The sequence below is a fragment of the Cynocephalus volans genome, chromosome 12 (assembly GCF_027409185.1).
Source record: "Cynocephalus volans isolate mCynVol1 chromosome 12, mCynVol1.pri, whole genome shotgun sequence".
Taxonomy (NCBI): domain Eukaryota; kingdom Metazoa; phylum Chordata; class Mammalia; order Dermoptera; family Cynocephalidae; genus Cynocephalus; species Cynocephalus volans.
Genome location: NC_084471.1, coordinates 68298739 through 68319394, shown reverse-complemented (window position 1 = coordinate 68319394; position 20656 = coordinate 68298739). Strand labels below are relative to the sequence as shown.

The window sequence follows — 20656 nt, the reverse complement described above, 5'->3', positions numbered from 1 at the left end:
CAACTAGATAACTAATCTTTTGGCAAGTTGGGTTTTCAGGTCTTTGCTTTCAACAGAATTGAAAGAGGACTTAATTTGTCAGCCAATAGATCATTATAATAAATTTTGCTGATTGTTTGTTCTGTGATTTTTGGCATATAACTTGGAAGGAGTTCAAAGAATTGAGTGACATTACTATAACAAAATTCTTTTGTTCCAAGATAATATTTATGTGAATAAGGTTTCTCAGCATTTGAAATCTATTATTAGAAAGGGGGGAATTGATGTTCAGCCCGTATCTGTCACATTCTAATAATAAGAAATCCTGTCAACAAATATTTAAGCACCAATTGAAAAAAATCTCTTCTAGCTCATTTATAGATGCATTTAAATAAAATTTTCTTTTTTAAGCTGATTACTTATAAAATGTGTAATATATTCATGTAGCTTGATCAATTGCATTCATAGGAATTGTTATAAAAACTCAATCTAGGAGAATTTTAAAAAATTTTTTCTTGGAGATTTATGGTCACAGAAATCTTTAAATTTTATGTGCAGTTTATAATTTTTTGTTACAGAGAAATATTCAAGGGTGATAAATAAAATACATTGAAACATAAAAGTATACATTTGCATAAAATTCTCTAGGGAATGTGGGATGAAAGTCTGAGTTGGAGGAAAAGAAATGAAAAATTTCTAAGTGGTAAAGAAGAGTTTTATTTTTAAATGTCACCCCTGGGAATTATATAATTTACAACTGTTTAAACTGTAAATTACACAGTTTACAGCTACTTAAACTTCTGATGAAAAAAATTTATATTGACTTTAAAATGGGGTAGGAGGGAGCATGTATAATTTCAGTGAACTAAAAAGCTTGAAGACCCCAGTTGGCGCAGTATTTGACCTCCAGGACACGTGGGCGTGGAGAGAATGGCCAGTGATAGGGGCACTTTTAAATTCTCTTTTTGCCCAAGGGGGCACAGAGTGTAACTTGAGTGAGTGTGAGCCCACAGTTACGAGCAAGCCACACACTATCTGCGTCCCAACAGCTCAGATAGATACATGGAACATGAGATAAAAACACCTAGTGATGCCCGAGTGAGCAGCGAGTAGAATTTTTGAATCGTTCATCGGTCAAACCCAAGTATGTCCCAAGGGTATGGGGCAAAGGGAAGTGAGTAGCAACGGGTGAGCGGGAACATACATTGGGCGTCTAGAAGTCTTTGTGGAAGCACTGGTGGGTGGGGACAGCCCGCCAGGCTGGGGAGCCTCGCCGCCTTCGCCAGCCTGTTAAGTCTCACGCCTCTCTCTCTTCTGCCCCACAGTCCCTGCTCAGCATCCCGGGCTCGCCCTTCCTCTCCCGCCACAACAGCAAGAGCAGCATCTTCAGTTTCCGGGGCCCTGGGCGGTTCCGAGACCCGGGCTCCGAGAACGAGTTTGCGGACGATGAGCACAGCACGGTCGAGGAGAGCGAAGGCCGCCGGGACTCGCTCTTCATCCCCATCCGGGCCCGCGAGCGCCGCAGCAGCTACAGCGGCTACAGCGGCTACAGCCAGGGCAGCCGCTCCTCGCGCATCTTCCCCAGCCTGCGGCGCAGCGTCAAGCGCAACAGCACGGTGGACTGCAACGGCGTGGTGTCCCTCATCGGCGGCCCCGGCTCCCACATCGGCGGGCGTCTCCTGCCAGAGGTGAAAATAGATAAGGCAGCTACCGATGACAGTGTAAGGAAGTACACACATAGATTGAGGCTAGGCATGGCAGGCTCCCGCGCTCCCCTCCGCTCCTCTCTCCCTGCTCTGCCTATTCAACCGGGTCTCTGGTCCTCTCTCTTGTTAATACCCCAGCCCTTTCTGTTTTCTCTCTCCTGATTTGTTTCCATTTGTCTCTGCGGTCCTCCTCATATTCCTTGCCCCATTTTCTCCTTTCCTTTATTCCTTGCTCCATTCTTCCCCGTCTTCCTTCTTTGTTTCTGACTCTCCTTCCTCCAGCAACTCCTTACTTTATTTTTCTTCTTTTTCTTTCTCGCCTCTCTTGCAAATCTCTCTGCCTATGCGTTTCCCTCCCCCCACCTGCTTTGACTGAATGCCTCTGGCCAGCGGATCCTGCCTGGATGGAATGAGAATGCCGTCGTGCCGCCACCAGTGACCAAGTCTGATTGGGTTTGGAACCACAGATGCTCTCTTCCCCCACTTCCTCTGGCCTCCTGGGGAAACAGCTCGGAATTTAAAGATCTTATTCTTTACTTTTTTTTAAAAAAGTGATATAGTTTTGAGTAATTTTCTAAGTCTTCTCTGTAAGAATGAGATGTGATTTTTCCAAAGAGGAACATTCATGCATGATGTTGAGGTGGGAGTTGTGTACCAGAGGAGCCAGGCAAGGAGAGGTTGAGGCAACCAGTAGGAAACTGGACCTAGACTCTTGAAAGGCATTGAAATGGATATAAATCAAAGGAGGGAAAAGTGGGAGGTATGGGCAAGAACACATGGTGTATGGGGGAGGAAGGAAAAGGGAAGCAAAAGATGAATTTTAAATGTAATCAAATGTCAGGCTCTGGAGGAGTTGAATATAATACAGCTTCACAGAATTATTTGTCTAGGGGTTTGGATAATGGTACCCCTCTTTGGGAAAAGGCATCTCTTAACTTTTCTTTAAATTCTAAGCTGTTTATACTGCCCCCCCTTTTTTCTTAAGTTTTAAATTCTTAAACCTTAATGATCCTAATCCTTCCTAGCTCTGATTCCTTAACTTTCCTCAGTCCTTCCTTAGCTGGTTTAATCTCCTTGAGATAGCATGTCAGTCTATTTTGTTCTAACACTTCAGTTTCCTCTAACACAGCATGAAGATAGCCAATCCTTTAATTAGCATGATGCATGTGTGGAGGAAAACTGGACAATCATGGATAAAATTTTTCAGAATGATCTTTTTTTAGCATTTTAAGGCATTTACGGACTGTACATATAAAAATTCAAAAGGCAGTTTGGATATATTTGAGATTATCTCATCTCTCTCCCTGCTCTTTTATTTAAAAGCAAAATACTTTCCCCCTTACCTGTGTATGGTTTTTTACAAGCTACAGATTACTTTTTCATGCATTGTTTCATTTGTCCTAAATAAAAATTCTGCAAGGCTGACAAAATGATCACTATTTCTGTTTTTGAGATGAGGAACAGGCTCAGAGAATTTGTGTTCCTTTAGGTCTTACAGCTCATCAGTGATAAAGCCAGAATCTTAGACCCTTCAGAAACCCCAGTCTTCTCCCTACCAGTTAATGTTAATGTCTTCTCTACAAAGTCACATGGCCATTGGTCTTCTGGAAACCTGATTATTTTAAAGATCAACAACAATAGGAACAATAATAATAATAATAATAATAATAATAATAATAATAATAATAATAAAAAACAGCAGCTCCAAAGTTCCCCTAAAACTAGTTGGCCAAAATAAATATTATAGATGATTATATTTACATTTAATTTGTATTTTATTTTCACTAATATTGTGTGTAGGAGTAAATTTGGGACTTCACAATAAAACAGTTATATTCTCTGAAAAATAGTAGATGATATCAGTGGAAAATGAGAGGTGGGTCAACATGGACAGTATAGTTGGGTCAATTCAAATGTTTAAAACCAAATTGAATGTTGATGTCATGGCAGTTTTTAAAAATATTAAGCCAAATAATACAGCTTGCTTTTTCTCTGAAGAGAAGGTATTAAAGAAGGTGTCCAAGAAGAAGCAGCTTGAACTTCAGCTTAAGACAGTTTGAGGGTTTTGTTTTTGGTTTTTTGGCAGCTTCTGTTGTACTGTGTGGGAGAAAAATTTGAGTGTCAATTGAGCAGATGGCTGTGGAATGTAAGGGTTTCTGCACCGCCTTACACTGTGGCCTACAGAGCTCTGCCTTTGAGTTTTGAGGAGGCCTGCATACCCAGTGCCCTGTAAGCTCCTAGGAGATTCTCTGCAGTGGCCGCAAGTAATGATGGTGACAGCCTTGAGGATTCCTAAGGCCGGGAGTCAGATCCTTAAGTGGCAAGAAGATGAGGTTGGCAAGACTATACCCTTCCCAATGGCTTCATAACTAGGAGAAACTATTTTATTAGAAGCTATAAAGAAGTACTTCCTAGTCATTAATGATGTGGGAAAATGTCTAAGTTACATTAACAGGCCAAGAAAAACAAAATAAGCAAAAAATGATGCATATAGTTTGTGTGGTAGGATATCAAATATATATGAAAGCAAACTACATAGACAAAAAAGATGACTGACTGAAAGTTAACAATAGAGGAGAAATTATTGATGACTTTTTTTTTCCTTATACTTTTCTGTTCTTTCCAGTTTTCCACAATGGGTATAATAATTATAGCTGCCATATATTGAGTTCTTACTACACTATGATGAGCACTTTACATAAATGATTTCATGTCACACTTATAACCACCCTCTTTTGTAGATTGTTTTATCCTATTAACAGATAAGACTCAGAAAGAGACTTAGTGACTTGTGGAAATGGAACTTGAACGAAGATCTTCGTAATGCCAAAGAGAACTTCCTGACAGCTTAAATATTAGCTCCTTTGGAAAGTGAGAAAACTATCATTTATCTTAGAAAGACACAGTATATTTGTACTTTTATATTAATTTAATTATAAAATTTAGCCCATTCATGGTCTGCCAGATGAACAATTAATACCTCTTTGGGTAGGACATAGTGATGTCCTTACTATCTTACTATCAAACATTTTTTTTTTTTTTTTTTTTTTTTTTAAAAGATGACCGGTAAGGGGATCTTAACCCTTGACTTGGTTTGGTCAGCACCACGCTCACCCAGTGAGCGAACCGGCCATCCGTATATGGGATCCGAACCCGGGGCCTTGGTGTTATTAGCACCGCACTCTCCCGAGTGAGCCACGGGCCGGCCCTACTATCAAACATTTTGGATGTGTCCATAGCCAAGGATTAACTTGTCTTCACCTGAGCCATTAGAATGCTTCCGGTTATATACACAAATACTCATGCTTCACAAAGTGATATAGGAGCCACTGATGGTCCACAGCTGGTCTCATACAGTAGGCATGCTTAGGCTATGCCACATCTATATATATTTTTCAGGCTTAAATTAAGAGATGTAATAGGCTGTAAGAAGAAAAGACATCCAGATATGACCTCGTTGGAGTGAGTCTAACCAAAAACTATTTCACATCTTCATTAATTATTCAGTTGTGATTTGAGTGGTGATGATTTTTTGAGAATTTTCACTTTTGCTTTTGCTAAAGCAGAGGATAAGGGGACGTTTTCCCTGTGTTTCCATCTCTGAGCTGGGAAAGTAGGTGAGAATCATTGCTGTTTCTCACTAAGAGAGCGGGTGCCGCTGGCAATCTACAAATCACACGTAACTCAGAAATCATGTGGAAGTAGCCTACAAATGTACAAGCATTATCTCACTGAATGCTCACAGCCCCCACCCCATGAGATAGTTAGTACTGTTATTTGCATTTTACTGAGGAGGAAACCAAAGCTTAGAGGAATAAAGTGGCTTGCTCAAGATTGCACAGTAAGTGGTAGAGTTAGCATCTGAATCCAGGCAATCTTACTCCAGCGGGTTTAACCATTAATCATTACACTATACTAACTCTAAAGCCCAAGTTCTTTATTTACTTATGTGATCCTAGGAAATTAACTTGTCTAGGCTCATTTTTTTTTCTGTAAAAAAGAGTTGAGGACCTTTGTTATAAGGCTATTATGAAGATTACCTGTAATAATACATATAACGTGAAGCATATTACGTGGCCCATTCTTGGTGTTCAGAAAGCCGATTTCCATTCCTTTCCCTATTCTCTTTTGTCCTTTTAGCCCTGAGAAATAGACAATGAGATTTCTACTGAATTGCTTGACTCAGGGGGAGACTTCTAAAATTCTAAAGATCCTTTGAGAAAAAAAAATTATTGTACAATTATTTTAAAGCAGAACACTATGAAAATTTGCAAAAGGCTTGAACAGGAGATTGATTAATGGCTAGGTTCTAAGGACACTTCTAAAATGCTCTAAATTTTAGTTCCAAGAAAGGTGACTGGCTGATAAATTTTCAGTTATTTATTTCCATGTGAAAGCAATTTAGAGTCAGAAGAAGTTGAGCTTCCTTGGGCAGATCTATAGAAATGTAGGCCATATCTGCCATCGGTAGATATTGTAGGATATCTTGTAGAGAAGGACTGCTACAATTTAGGAGGTTGGAAGTCAGTGGCTAAATGCCCTAATGAACTTTGCATTTGGGTTAAGAGAAATGGAACAAACTTTGTACTAGGTTTAACTTTCAAAGAACTTAATTAAGGTTCGTAATTGCTTCCCAGTTACTGATAGTTTTGCCCCAAGGCTCCTTCCAGGCTGAATTCAAAAAGGCAGATTTTCTTGACTTTTTTTTTTTTATTTTTATTTTTATTTTTTATTTTTTATTTTTTTTAATTTTATTTTGTCGATATACATTGTGGCTGATTATTGCTCCCCATCACCAAAACCTCCCTCCCTTCTCCCTCCCCCCCTCCCCCCCAACAATGTCCTTTCTGTTTGCTTGTCGTATCAACTTCAAATAATTGTGGTTGTTATATCTTCTCCCCCCCCCCGTTTGTGTGTGTGTGTGTGTGTGTGTGTGTGTGTGTGTGAATTTATATATTAATTTTTAGCTCCCACCAATAAGTGAGAACATGTGGTATTTCTCTTTCTGTGCCTGACTTGTTTCACTTAATATAATTCTCTCAAGGTCCATCCATGTTGTTGCAAATGGCAGTATTTCATTCGTTTTTATAGCTGAGTAATATTCCATTGTGTAGATATACCACATTTTCCGTATCCACTCATCCGATGATGGGCATTTGGGCTGGTTCCAACTCTTGGCTATTGTAAAGAGTGCTGCGATAAACATTGGGAAACAGGTATACCTTCGACTTGATGATTTCCATTCCTCTGGGTATATTCCCAACAGTGGGATAGCTGGGTCGTATGGTAGATCTATCTGCAATTGTTTGAGGAACCTCCATACCATTTTCCATAGAGGCTGCACCATTTTGCAGTCCCACCAACAATGTATGAGAGTCCCTTTTTCTCCGCAGCCTCGCCAGCATTTATCGTTCATAGTCTTTTGAATTTTAGCCATCCTAACTGGGTTTAGATGGTATCTCAATGTGGTTTTGATTTGCATTTCCCGGATGCTGAGTGATGTTGAGCATTTTTTCATATGTCTGTTGGCCATTTGCATATCTTCCTTAGAGAAATGCCTACTTAGCTCTTTTGCCCATTTTTTAATCGGGTTGCTTGTTTTCTTCTTGTATCTCCTTCCCCTTCCCAATAAAAACCCAAACAAAACTAAACAAAAAATCATACACCACCATTTGCCACAAATAAACATACCCCCCAAACAAAAAAACCTAGAGATAGGAAGAGTACGTGATCTTTTCTCTGGCCCATAGGTCTCAGCGTGGTTGGAGGAAGAAGCCCTCTCCCCACCCACAGGTGATGAGAATTGGGCAGCAGAGCCAGTAGCTGAGGCACACCTCACAGAATCCAGAGCAGAATTCTAGGTGAAAGCTGACTATGAAGCTGCTTTACTTGGGAGAGAGTCTGCTCCAGGTTTTCTTCCTTCAGTTGGTTATGGTCTGCCATAGAAACATTAGCCAACATTGCCAGCAGGAATGTGAAATGGTGTAGCCTTTGGAAAACAGTTTGGCAGTTCCCTAAAAACTTAAGCAGTTACCACATGACCCAGCAATTCTATTCCTAGGTATATACCCAAGAGAATTGAAAATGTATGTTGACACAAAAACTAATATGTGAATATTCATAAAATTTTATTTGTAGTAGCCAAAAAGTGGAAACAACCCAAATGCCCATCAATTGATGATTAAGTAAACAAATTGTGCTACATCCCTACAATGAAATATTATTCAGCCATAAAAAGGAATGAAGTATTGATACATGCCATGACACTGATGAACCTTGAAAACATTATGCTCAGTGAAAGCAGCCAGGCATGAAAGACCATATATATGATTCCATTTATATGAAATGTATAGAAGAGGCAAAATCATAGAGACAGAATTCAGCTTATTGGTTGCGAGGAGCTAGGTATAAAGGGGAATTGGGAGTGACTGCTAACAGGTACTGTTTCTCTTTGGTGTGATGGAAATGTTCTGGAATTAGATAGTGGTGATGGTTGTACAATCTTACAGATGTACTAAAAGTCACTGAATTATATGCTTCAAAATGGTTAAAATGGGCTGGCCGGCTAGGTTAGTTGGTTACAGCATGGTCTTGTAATGCCAAGTTCAAGGGTTCAGATCTCCATACCAGCCAACCACCAAAAGAAAACCAAAACCATACAAATAAATGGTTAAAATGATGAATTTTATAGTATATGCATTTTATCTCAATTTTTAAATTTTCAATCCCAGCTTTCAAAACCTCACTTAGGGAGGAGAGTCTTCTAGAAACTGCCTACCCATCTTGGTATCCTGTGTACCCTGCTTTTAACAAATTAGATTTTCTTGGTAACCCCTACTCATGCTTAGCACTTTTTCTTTTTCGTTCAAAGATGACTGGTAAGGGGTTCCAACCCTTGACTTGGTGTTGTCAGCACCACGCTTTCCTAAGTGAACTAACCAGCCATCCCTATATAGGGATCTGAACCCATGGCCTTGGTGTTATCAGCACCACACTCTCCCAAGTGAGCCATGGGCCGGCCCATGCTTAGCACTTTTAAGTGATATCCTTCATAGACAGCTTTAGTCTATGTCATCTTAGGTAGTTAACAGTGGTAAATATATGTTTGCTATCTCTCCATTAATCAGTCTGATTTGATGAATACTAAGAGACTGCTTGTACAAATGGGCAATGACCAGACCATAGATAAAAAAGAACTTTGACTCATGACCTGCCCAAGAAACCAGCCCCCTTAGCTACAATAAACAACTCAGAAAGCTAGCCCCTTATAAGTCAAACTTGCAGAAAGCCAATTTGCTGTCTCTAGTGACAATCCAGGAAGCTAAACAATAACCTTTCTAACAATTGGCCCCAAATAGCCAGGACTTGATTAATAACTGACTGCTTCCCTAATTTTTGTCCCTGTTTCCAACATAGGTCCATCCAGAGAAAGCCAAAATGCACTCCTAACCAATCACTAAGATGTCTCGCTTGTAGTTAGCCCACCTCCAGCTTCCCATGCCAACAGCCTCAAATCAAGGCCACCTGAGCATTCCCTTTTCTCCACTACAAAGCTTTCCTATTCCTTTGCCTGCCTTTGAGTCTCTGCCAAATACAAATGATGGTGGCTGACTCCCTTAGGATAGCAAGCTCTGCTTGTAAAATATATATCGTATGAGTCCACACATATGAAAGAAAACTAAGCTATGGTGATACAAGTCAGAAGTGGTTGCCTGGAATGAGGGTATTGACTAGAAAGGGCCATGAGGGTACTTTCTGGGAGTCTTTTGCTAGCAAGGGGTTTAGAGCACAACCCTCATCTGGTCAGAGCTCTTTCCCCACCTCTTTTTTACCTAAAACTTTGGTAACTCTTGGGTGAGGATTGTCTAATGTATTATTGCAATTTGATTATGCAGTGGAATTCCTTTGAGAAGGAGTATGGAATACAGAGTGTGTAAATATATGTAAAATATTATCTGTGTTGTGGAAACAAAGATCAACCAAATGAGAAAAGCAAAGGCTGTATACAAAAAGAGTTGTACAAGAATACTTGAGTATTCTAACTTTATAATAAATCTTGAAGTGAGGTAGTATAAGCCTTCCAAACAAAAAGTAATGTTTTTAAAAGTTATTAGATAATCTTAAGAAATTATTTTGCTGTTCTAGATCTTTTTTGTAGATTATTTTCCTATTCTAGAGGCTTTACATGTTCTTATAAATTTCAGAATCATTTTGTCAGTTTCTTCCAAAAAGCCTAGAATTTTGATGGGGATTGTATTGAATCTATAGATCAATTTGGGGAGAGTGGGCATCTTAATTATGAGTCTTACAATCTATGAATGTAGTACAGTTCTTCATTTATTTAGGTCTTCTTAAGTTTCTCTCAGCAAAGAGAAAAAATAACTTATTCCTTTGTATTTGAAATTTTTTGATACTATTTTAAAAGCTATAATTTTCTAAATGTTATTTTTCAAGTGTTTATTGCCAGAATATGGAAGTACAGTTGATTTTTGTATATTGGCCTTGTATCCTGTGACCCTGATATTAACATAGTGGTTCTATTAGGCTTGGAGGTTTTTGGGAAAATTGTATAGTATATATACACTAATATTTTCTGTTAGTAACAGCAACTGCAATCATTATGCTTTTTATTTATTTATGTATTTATTTATTTATTTTGCTTTATTGCACTAGCTAGGAATTCAGATACAAAATTGAATAGAAGTGATGAAAGCATGGGCCGAGCCCATGGCGCACTTGGTAGAGTGCTGCGCTGGGAGCGCGGCAACGCTCCCGCCGCTGGTTCGGATCCTATATAGGACTGACCAGTGCACTCACTGGCTGAGTGCCGGTCACGAAAAAACGACAAAAAAAAAAAAAAAAAAAAAAAAAGAAGTGATGAAAGCAGATATCCTTCCATGTTTCCAGTATTAGAGGAAAAAGATTTAATGTTTCATCAAGAAGTATGATGTTGGTTGTAGGTTTTCACAGATGTCTTTTATCAGATTGAAGCTGCTATATTCTATTTGTAGTTTACTGAGAAATTTTATTATGCAGAGGTGTTGAATTTTGTTAAATGTTGTTTTTCTGCATCTGTGAGATGATCATATGATTTTTCTTCTTTATTCTGTTAATGTGATGAATACCATTGACCTTTTTCATAATATTAAACTAACCTTGCTTTCATGAGATAAGTTCTGTTGTTGGTCATGATATATTATCCTTTGTGTATATTGCTGGATTCTATTTGCTTATATTTTGTTCAGGATTTTGTATCTCTTTTCAAGTTTATCTTGCCTGCCCTTTTACAATTTTATTTTGTGAGTTAACTTGCTGTGAGGGTTATTGGTCTCTAATTTTCTTTTCTTGTAATGTTTTGGTTAGGTGTTGTATCAGGGTTATGTTAGCTTTATAAAACAAGTTGTTCCCTTATCCTCTGTTTTCTGAAAGAATTTGTGTAAAATTGGTATTATTTCCTCCTTAAATCTTTCATAGAATTCACTTATAGATTCATCTAGGCCTGGAGTTTTCTTTGTAGTAAAGTTTTTTATTTAATTAGTACGGGCTATTAAGATTTTCTGTTTCTTCTTGTGTCAGTTTGATAAGTTGTATTTTGATGTTTCATCTTAGATGAAATGGTGTAATGCTGTTCACAGTATGTTCTTACTATCCAATAATGTCTGTAGGATTTGTAGTGATGATCCCTTTTTTATTCTTGAAAGTGATAATCTGTGTTTTTTCTGTTTTTCTTGATCAGAGGGGTTATCTTTTTAGTAATCTTTTTAAAGAACCAACATTTGACTTTTTTTGATTGTCTCTATTATTTGTCCATTTAATATTTCATTAACTTCCACTTATATTTTTATTATTCCTTTTCATCTCCTTACCTTGGGTTTGATTTGACCTTTTTCTAGTTTCTTAAGGTTCTAGTTTCTAAGTTTCTAGAGCATCGATTTCTATATTTTTTAAATTTTCTAATATAAGCATGTAAAGCTATAACATTTCTTCTAACCATTTCTTTACCTGCATCCCATAAATCTTGATTATTGTGTTTTCATTATTACTCAGTTTAAATATTTTCTAATTTCCCTTGTGATTTCTTCTTTGATTTATGGATTTTTAGAAGTCTCTTATTTAATTTACAAACATGGGGATTTTTCTGAGTATTTTGTTGTTACCACAAGACTTTTTGATGGAAGCAGTTATTTGGATCTATACTAAATATTCTTGCCTGTATAAAAAGATAATAACATAATGAATTTCTTTTTTAACCCTATAAAATTCCCTAAGTGTGGGCTTTGACATTTTTATTTCTTAGTGTCTTCTTTTATTTATTTCTTTTTTGAAAATTAAGATGTATTCTATAATAAGGGAGTTATGAAACAAATTTTACTGTTACAGAAGTTGCCTCTACATATCTCTGCTATAGTGTACTTTCATTTTACGTAGAAAGATATACATAATTGTTCTATCATAATATTAACTTTTGGGGTGAATTTTTAAAATTTATTAAAAAATTACTTTTTAACTTCACATAGGGATCACTGAATGATAATCTAATGATTTGACTAGGTCTTTTAGACTCTATTTTTATTAGTTTTCTTTTTTAAGGTTGGTGTTACTAAAGTGTGAAGAATTTATATTGTGTTATATTCAGAAAACAGTAAGATACACTTAATACCAAAGCCATATTAAATAGAATTTCATGTTCCTTGATGAGGCAGTTGGTACATCTGATCTTATAGCACCTTGGGGGTCAGCATTACAAAAATTATCTACCATATGCTATAGATTTATGGAAGAACAGCTCAGTGAAAATCTAGGATCAATACAGTGCCAAAATAAGTGTCTATTGTATGAGGCCTTTCTGTGTTCATTTTTAGATGATTGTCATTTTAAATACATAGTCATTTAATCTGATTTATTAAATGTCAATATATTGGGCTTGGAATTGTAGCAAAAAGTGGCTCCTCAAGGAAATATATATTATATTCTGAGATAATAGTTAACAAGTCATTCTTACATATACAGATGCTTTTTTAGAAATGCAGCCAAGAGTTCCCAAGGAAATCAGTTATTTTTTCACTCCATTTCTTCTGTAGTTCTGCCAAAGAAATAAAAGAAAACAAACAAACAAAACTCTAAGATGAGCAATTGTTGAATCAGGGAGACATTTTGATAAGATAAATCTTGTAATCTGCTAGGAACTGTTTTCTGTTCAGTCCTTAAAATCTAAGCATGTACAAATAAGGACAGAAGGGCTTTTTGATGTAGCTCTCCACAGGTAATTATTTTCTTTTCAAAACAGCTAGGATCATTCTGGTGCTGATTAAATATATACTTCTCTAGCCTCATACAAACGCATCTCTTCCCTGTCTTCTGAGGGATAATGACTGCCTCTGCCCTCTTACCTTCACCATGGAAGGAGCAGCCAAGTTTACATGGATGATGTGGAACAGTGGACAACATGGTTACTAGAGAGCTAGGTTTTAAGCCATCTCTTTAAACCTGCTCTGATATAGAATATTCACAAAGAACATAAGCAAGGGACATTAACAAATCCTTTGCAATAATCCACTGCACCAGTATTGCCCTGGGTGGAGCATGTAACAAATATTTTTTATAATGATCTGATGATATTTTCTGTCTTTTATTTGGTTGGAAATTTGAACACAGCAAGTTAACTCACAAAATAAAATTGTAAAAGGGCAGGCAAGATAAACTTAAATAATGCAATATATTTAATGTTCATTTAGGCCCAGGTTTGGCATTTGGAAGAGGCAGTTTGTTAGAGCGACAGTGCTCCTACCCAGGGAAGAAACAGCTCTATTATGCTCAGTGTGATCAGCAACTTGGTCTTAATGCAATTTCGGGTAGAGAGGAATTTGACTTATTTTAGTATGTGAACCAGTTCTAGCCAAATGCTGTGGATGTGAGACTCAGACAGGGAAACTCAGGTTCTACTTCTGGTCATAGTACCCTTAGGGGATCTGGTCTTTCTGCTGTATGCGTGGAATCAATCAGGTGAGGTATTTGGGTCCTAGCCAGATTCCTGGTTTCACTGTAGATTTGTATAAACTTAAATGACTTGGTCTTATTATCTACAGAACTAAGGCTGATCCATGGCCAACTTGTTTCATTCTATTTCTTGAAGTAAATCTATTGTAGGATCAAAGTTAAAAAATATATAATGAAGGGACTGGTCAGTTAGCTCAGTTGGTTAGAGACAGTGGTGTTATTAACACCAAGGTCAAGGATTTGGATCTCCGTACTGGCAAGCAACTAAAAAATATATCTGTATCTATATCTATCTATCTATCTATATAAAATATATATAAATATATATATAATATTAAATATATATAAAAAGTAAATAAAAATATATATAAAAGATTATAAGTTCTTGTTCACAGCACTGTGGACTGTTTATTCAGTAAAGCCCAGCCTTACTTTTATAAGACTTTGCTCACACTATTTGCTATTTTTTTTAGGCTACAACTGAGGTGGAAATTAAGAAGAAAGGCCCTGGATCTCTTTTAGTTTCCATGGACCAACTGGCCTCCTATGGGCGGAAGGACAGAATCAACAGTATAATGAGTGTTGTTACAAATACACTAGTAGAAGGTACGTGCCCTGTGATATAAGTCCAAGCTGCTGGGATATGAATATGTAGTACACATGGTAAATATAATCCTTGTCCCTTGGTCTGAGTTTTGCAAAAACTGTCTCTGAGCTTTAGGAATAGAACCTACTGGTTATAAAAATGAGGATCACAAATTCTCTTTCCAAATCTACATGCAGAGAATCAAATAAGGACTTCAAATGTGCTGCCGGTGTTGTATACAGATAGGTGAGAAGTGTGAAGGAGTGACATAAGCATGAGCTAGAGGATCTCAGGAAGCCTCTCTGTTGTTATCATGAGAAGCCAGTGGGTTATTGTAAGATCTAAAAGAATATAGGTTGAAGAACTCTGAAGATATAAAATGATGGACTCCCCCTTATGATCTCTATCCCCAAACATACCTTCCTCTTTTCCTTTTTAACTACTTACAGCCCTTTTGGTTTTCCCTTAAGGAAGAATGTACTGTGCATTTTTATTGCACCAAATTCTGCCTCTCTTCTCTTCCCTCACGTATCCATATATGTATTTGATGTGTGAATAGGTAAACAAACCCCTCTTATTTCCGGTGCTCCATGCCACAGGGCAAGAGCAACCACTGTTGAATCATAGCACGTCTACAGTAATGTTGCTGTCAGTGCCTGGATTCTCTATATTAGGTGGTTTCTCCATGACACAGCCTGGCCTGCTGAGGAATATCTGAAGATTTTTCCTTAGATCACAGTCCCATTAGCAAGTATTATCTCTCTCTCCAATTGTGGTCTGTTTTCCGGGCTTCTCTTTCCATCTTTGGAAGTAAATTCAGGGACTAGGTTTTCTCTCACAAGATTCTAATTGATTCTGCATGAATCTTATTCTACTGCTGTCGATGTAGCTGAGTTGTCCCATTGTAGATACAGAATGTTCTTGAGGCCTCTGATTGCTTTCTTCAGAGTTCAGACACCCAGGCTAACCCAACAATAACCAAAGTCCATGAGACAGGGAAACTCAAAGTTATCTGGTATCCTTGGGAGAAGTTATTTTTTGAGTCATTTAAGGCCAACACTACTGCGCTCGCGCTCTCTCTCTCTCTCTCTCTGTATGTGTGTGTGTTAGGAGGGTGCGGTGGAGGGAGAATCCCTTGAAAGGAAATCCCCGAGGGTATTTACATCCTCAAGGAGTTAGACCGTAACTAGACTAATCTTGAGAATGTTTCACCTAGAAAGAATATTGAACTAACTGCTTTCACCTGCCTGAACAACCTCTATTCATTTCTATTTTCTTTAATTCCCATTAAGGTCAGTGTCTGAAAGAACATCCTTAAGCTTTGTAGCTTATACTTAGACGTTGTAGGCAAATAACTACATATCATAAGAATTCCAAGCTAAGAAAAACTAGCTTAAGAATTCTGGCTAATTTTATTATTCACTTGAAGACCAAGACAGGATTTCTCTGAGTACCTATACAGTTGAGAAAGAAAAACTCACCTCCAACAGGAATTTTATTATTGATAGAGACATCAGAACAGGAGAACTGGGCTTAGCCCAGGATCTGGCAGAAGTACACGCTCAACAACATTTGTGAAACTGAATTTGCTGTGCTTGGAATGGTGTGGAGTATTGGTGCCACAAGGGTTCCTTTAGGTGGCCTTAGAGCTTTAATCCCTCTGCTGAGTTGAATACAAACCAGAGGGGCATTTTAAAAATTCTCTTTCCTCCCTCTTCTTCCAGTTCTTTTTTTTTCTTTCTGTCCTGGTATATTCATTGTCGACCCTCTACCCACCAGTGTTCATTAAATAAAAGTAGATATAAGGGGCTGGCCCTGTGGCTCACTCGGGAGAGTGTGGTGCTGATAGCGCCAAGGCCACGGGTTCGGATCCTATATAGAGATGGCCGGTGCGCTTACTGGCTGAGCGTGGTGCAGACCACACCGTGCCGAGGGTTGCGTCCCCTTATTGGTCAAAAAAAATTAGATATAAGGGTCGCTAAGGGGGTGGAGACAACTGTAGTTGTGTTTCTGAGTAGAAAACAGTTCCAGTTTTTTGTCCCCTTTCCTAAGCCCTAATTTCACATAGCCAGTACCTGTTCTGCCTTTTCCTTCTCAGACATTCCTCTTATCGCCTTGCCTTGTATTTGGCTCCCTTTGTTAAAGTTGATGGAACAGAACTGTTATAAGCAAAGAATGATGAACGGCTGGGCCTGAATAATAGGAGAGAGAATTATAGAACATTAAGAAAGATCCATTCGTGTTTAACCATTTGTCCCCTTGTATTTAATGCTTGCTACAGCATAAAAAAGCCAGCATTCAGTGAGTAATTATTCCTGCTTCTCGGACTTTCATTTAGGAAATGCTGACATTATTTTAATTTGAAGGTTAAAATAATTATTATTTAAAATCAAAGGTGCAGTCTCCTACCTACCTAATGGTTTAGAAACCACAGTAGAGAATTCCAAAATCCTGTCAATAATGAGAAAGCTCTGCCAGCTCTGCCTCACCTTATCTTGTTGTAGACATGCTCACCAGGATCCAGTAAGCTGAACAGAATTCACAGCTAGCAGAGCCATTGGCTTTGAGGAGATTTCAGAGGACAGGGGCGGGGGGGGGTAGGCAAAAAGCAGTGTAGTCTCACTTCTCAAAGCAGTAAAGCTGTGGGAGAAGGGGAGACCTTTGGTGAAGTAAGATGAGGAAGTAGTGATGGTACTTGGCATTACTAATTCTCAGGTAAAACTTTTTGAAACTCACCATTAGAGGTAACTGGCCAAAGCTGTTGCTGCCAATATTTATTTATTCATTCTTTTTTTTTTTTTTTAATTTTTTTTTTTTTGGTGGTTGGCTGGTACAGGGATCCCAACACTTGACCTTGGTGTTATAACACCACGCTCTAACCAACTGAGCTAACCGGCCAGCCCCCATTCTTCTATTCAATCATCAAGCCTCGAGTGTCAGTACTGTTACTTGTGTGGTTCTGCCGTTGTCGTGCAACTGTAAGCTCACTGAGGGAGGGGACTGTTCTTCATCAGTGTATCCCCAGTGCCTAGCACATTTTAGGTGCTTAAAAGTCTTTGAATTGAATTGACAGAAGCCCCTAACTTGACAAACCTCATGGTCTGCCAAAGCCAATATCTTGCTGGAATTGTGCAACCCTCTCTGAAAACAATTCCCAGTATGCCTGAAGTTAAGACTGACAGTAGCTTCTCTGAAAATGTCCAGAAAAAAAGTAAGAAAAATCCCTAAACCTTTGGACATCTTGCCACCATATGTTAACCCGTTCCTCCAGACCAAATACTTAGTCATTGAAGGCATGTGGGACCAGTAACAATTTGCAAAGTTGTAAGTCACTTTATAAACCTTCTTATTCACCTAATGATCTTTTTTAGTTCCTAAAGCTGTACGTTGTCTTACTTTTTGTGGGACAGAAAAGATTATCCTGAGGACCTTCACTTCTGAGTAAGTGCAGATAAGAGAAATCTAGTATCCCTGTAGAAATCTTCTTGGTGCTCTGTAGGGTTGGAAAACCCCTCTGTTGTCTGGCAAGACTCGGAGCCTAATTCATTGTAGAACATTACAATTGTGTCAACTGTCAGAAATGTGAATAGTCATGGCTTCAACCTCCACGTGCCAGCAAGCAGCAGACATTTGGAGAAGGGAGGAGATAAAAAAAGAAACGGAAACAAATTTCCAAATATGTACTACAAGAACTTATGGAAATAAGAGAACCTTTTCATTTTCTTTTTTGGGGAAGAAAACTAAATTTACCTTGGGAAGGGAGGGAATTCTATGAGGAAAAAACCAAAGCAAATTTTCTTCACAGACTTCCTTTCCCACGCAAACTCCCACGTGGTGCTTACTGTGGCCCTTAAATCTGAAAAACCAAGGCAACCATTTTCTTAGCAACCAAGGAGCCAATCAGAAAGCCACCCAAAACCACCCCATCTAAAATAAAGCCATCACCATGGGCACCATCCAGCTGTTTAGAAAAAAGGAAAGTAGACTAGGGCTTCCATCTTGTTCTTAGTGACATGTTGGGAAACTTTTGTTTATTCACTAAATGATTTGATTGTCAACAGAATTGGGTGTGGGAGAGAAGCAGTTATATCCAACCCTATAGAACCAGTACCTTGCCTCTAAGGATTATCATTCTGACAAGTTTTCAGAGTTACACCTCTTAAAGAGCATCCTCTTAGATCGAGGTTCTTGATATTTTGTAATCCTAGCAATTATATTTTATACTTAATAGAGCTTTGTTACCTAGGGCCTCAAGCCTAGATTGTTGTAACTGCCAGCTGAGTGGCTCTCTGTCTTTGTTATTTCATTACTCTTTCTAATCTTTGCTTTGTAAATGACCTTAGAGATCATTTAGTCCAGTGATTTTTTTTTTCAATCTGTGTGTATCAGAATCCTACTATTCTGGGCAATTACCTCAGGAAAGGAAGAAGTCAACTGGACTGGGCTCCAATTCGTGCTTCAACTAGAACAATTCCTGGTTTGTCTATTTTATGTATTGGGGGTCACATGAGATCTTGTTTGAAAGAAACAGGTTCTGCTTCTAAAAGAGAGACAGAAAAGATAAGACAAAAGAGGAAAGAAAAGGGAAAGAAGAAAGAGACCAAGGGAGAGAAAGAAAAGAAGCTACAGAAAGAAAGAGAGAAGGGAAGGATGAAAAAAGAAAGGGCAAGAGAGAAGGACAAAGGAAGAGAAAGGAGAGAGAAAGATGAAGGAAGGGTAAAAAGGAGAAAGGAATGTGACTTAGATTCCTAACCCAACTGTGAATTGTAAACTTCTTGAAGGTGGGGACAGTGACTCGTGCTTCTTTGAGAATGTAGTGATATGTTCCATGTGATGTCTTGAGGCTGATGATGCTGATTCTGCTGATTCTGCTGATGAAGATAATAATAGCAAGTACTTCCATAGCACTTACTCTATGTCAGAGTGTTCTGAGGCACTTTATTTATGTTTTAGCTCATTTAATTCTCACCGCTAATTGGAGTAACTTGCTCAAGGTCCCATAGCAAGTGTCTGAGCTGGCATTTGAATCCAGGTATGTCTGGCTTCAGAATCCATGCTTTTGATGGCTTCTCTTATAATAATTTAATAATGCAGTGTATGGTAAATACCTTCCGTTTATTGAGGGCTTAAGATGTGCCAGGCACTGTGCTGCTTTACATGCATTGTCTCATTGAATCCTTAATCAAACTCATATAACGTCATTAAATGAGGATAGAGGACTCATTTAGTCCTAGATTCTATAAAGTAGGTACCCTGTTTAACAGATGAGGCAACTGAGGTATAGAAATGTCAGTTACCTTGCCTGAGATCACACACATTGTGAGCGTTGAGGCCAGTTGAACCCAGGGAGTCAGACCCAAGAGGCCAAGTGCCTGACCGCTCTGCAGTACTCCCGTAACTGATGGATTGCTATTTATAGCCAAATCATTACTAACAGGGAAGCAACTTGTACTGATCATGCCTCCTTTCTACTTCTAAGGGAAGAAAAACTTAGGGAGACACTCAGGAATGTCAGCACTCAAGCAACCTTTATTCTCATATTAATAACAGTGATTGGTTATCACTCAGACCCAATGAGGACTGGTAGTGTGTCCCCTTCATTTTCTCACTATGATTGAGGGGACTCTTTGTTGTTTTCTTACTACAGAGCTGGAAGAATCACAAAGGAAGTGCCCGCCATGCTGGTACAAATTTGCCAATACTTTCCTCATCTGGGAATGTCACCCCTACTGGATAAAACTGAAAGAAATTGTGAACTTGATTGTTATGGACCCTTTTGTGGACTTGGCCATTACCATCTGCATTGTCCTGAATACACTATTTATGGCAATGGAACACCATCCTATGACGCCACAGTTTGAACATGTTTTGGCTGTGGGAAATCTGGTAAGACGGAGCACTGTCTCCTGATATGATTTGAATGTGTTTTGCCTATAGGACATCTTTTTCTGGTACTGAAAGCTGGAGTTTAGTTGAAAGGAAAGTAATAGTTAATTGGAAGACAAACGCTTCCACATATGCCATGGCACTAGCTGCTTCTGCTCACTGTTGCGATCCCTTGGCTGCTTCCTCTTTCTGCAGAACTTTGAAGACGTCATTTAGGAGCTATTGGCAGAAAACCAACCATGGTGACAGGATAGGAGGCATCGTACAGTGGGATGGTTTCAGCAACCTGAGCCAAGGACTTCTGAATTTTTTTCTCATTCTGTTTCTCACATTATTCCTGCATTGCTCCAGCAAATCACTTCCCCTTTCACCTTAAGTAACAACCACTACAGAATAGGGGAGCTCTCTTAGTGCATTAAATGTAACTGTAAATTTGCCTGCACTCTCAGATCTTACTTATCCATATGGGGACTACTTATGGGAAATTTTTAATTCTAGGCAG

The 20656-nt window shown here is 38.4% G+C and overlaps 1 protein-coding gene across 4 annotated transcripts in view; it reads left to right on the top strand.

Moving 5' to 3' along the window:
* SCN8A (sodium voltage-gated channel alpha subunit 8) overlaps positions 1-20656 on the top strand; it is a 115261-nt gene that overhangs the window by 55030 nt on the left and 39575 nt on the right. For all 4 annotated transcript variants that reach the window (XM_063075982.1, XM_063075980.1, XM_063075983.1 and 1 more), the window contains exons 11-13: positions 1305-1667; positions 14156-14288; positions 19916-20154. In XM_063075982.1, the coding sequence (XP_062932052.1) occupies positions 1305-1667; positions 14156-14288; positions 19916-20154 (735 nt within the window). The remainder of the gene's footprint in view (positions 1-1304; positions 1668-14155; positions 14289-19915; positions 20155-20656) is intronic.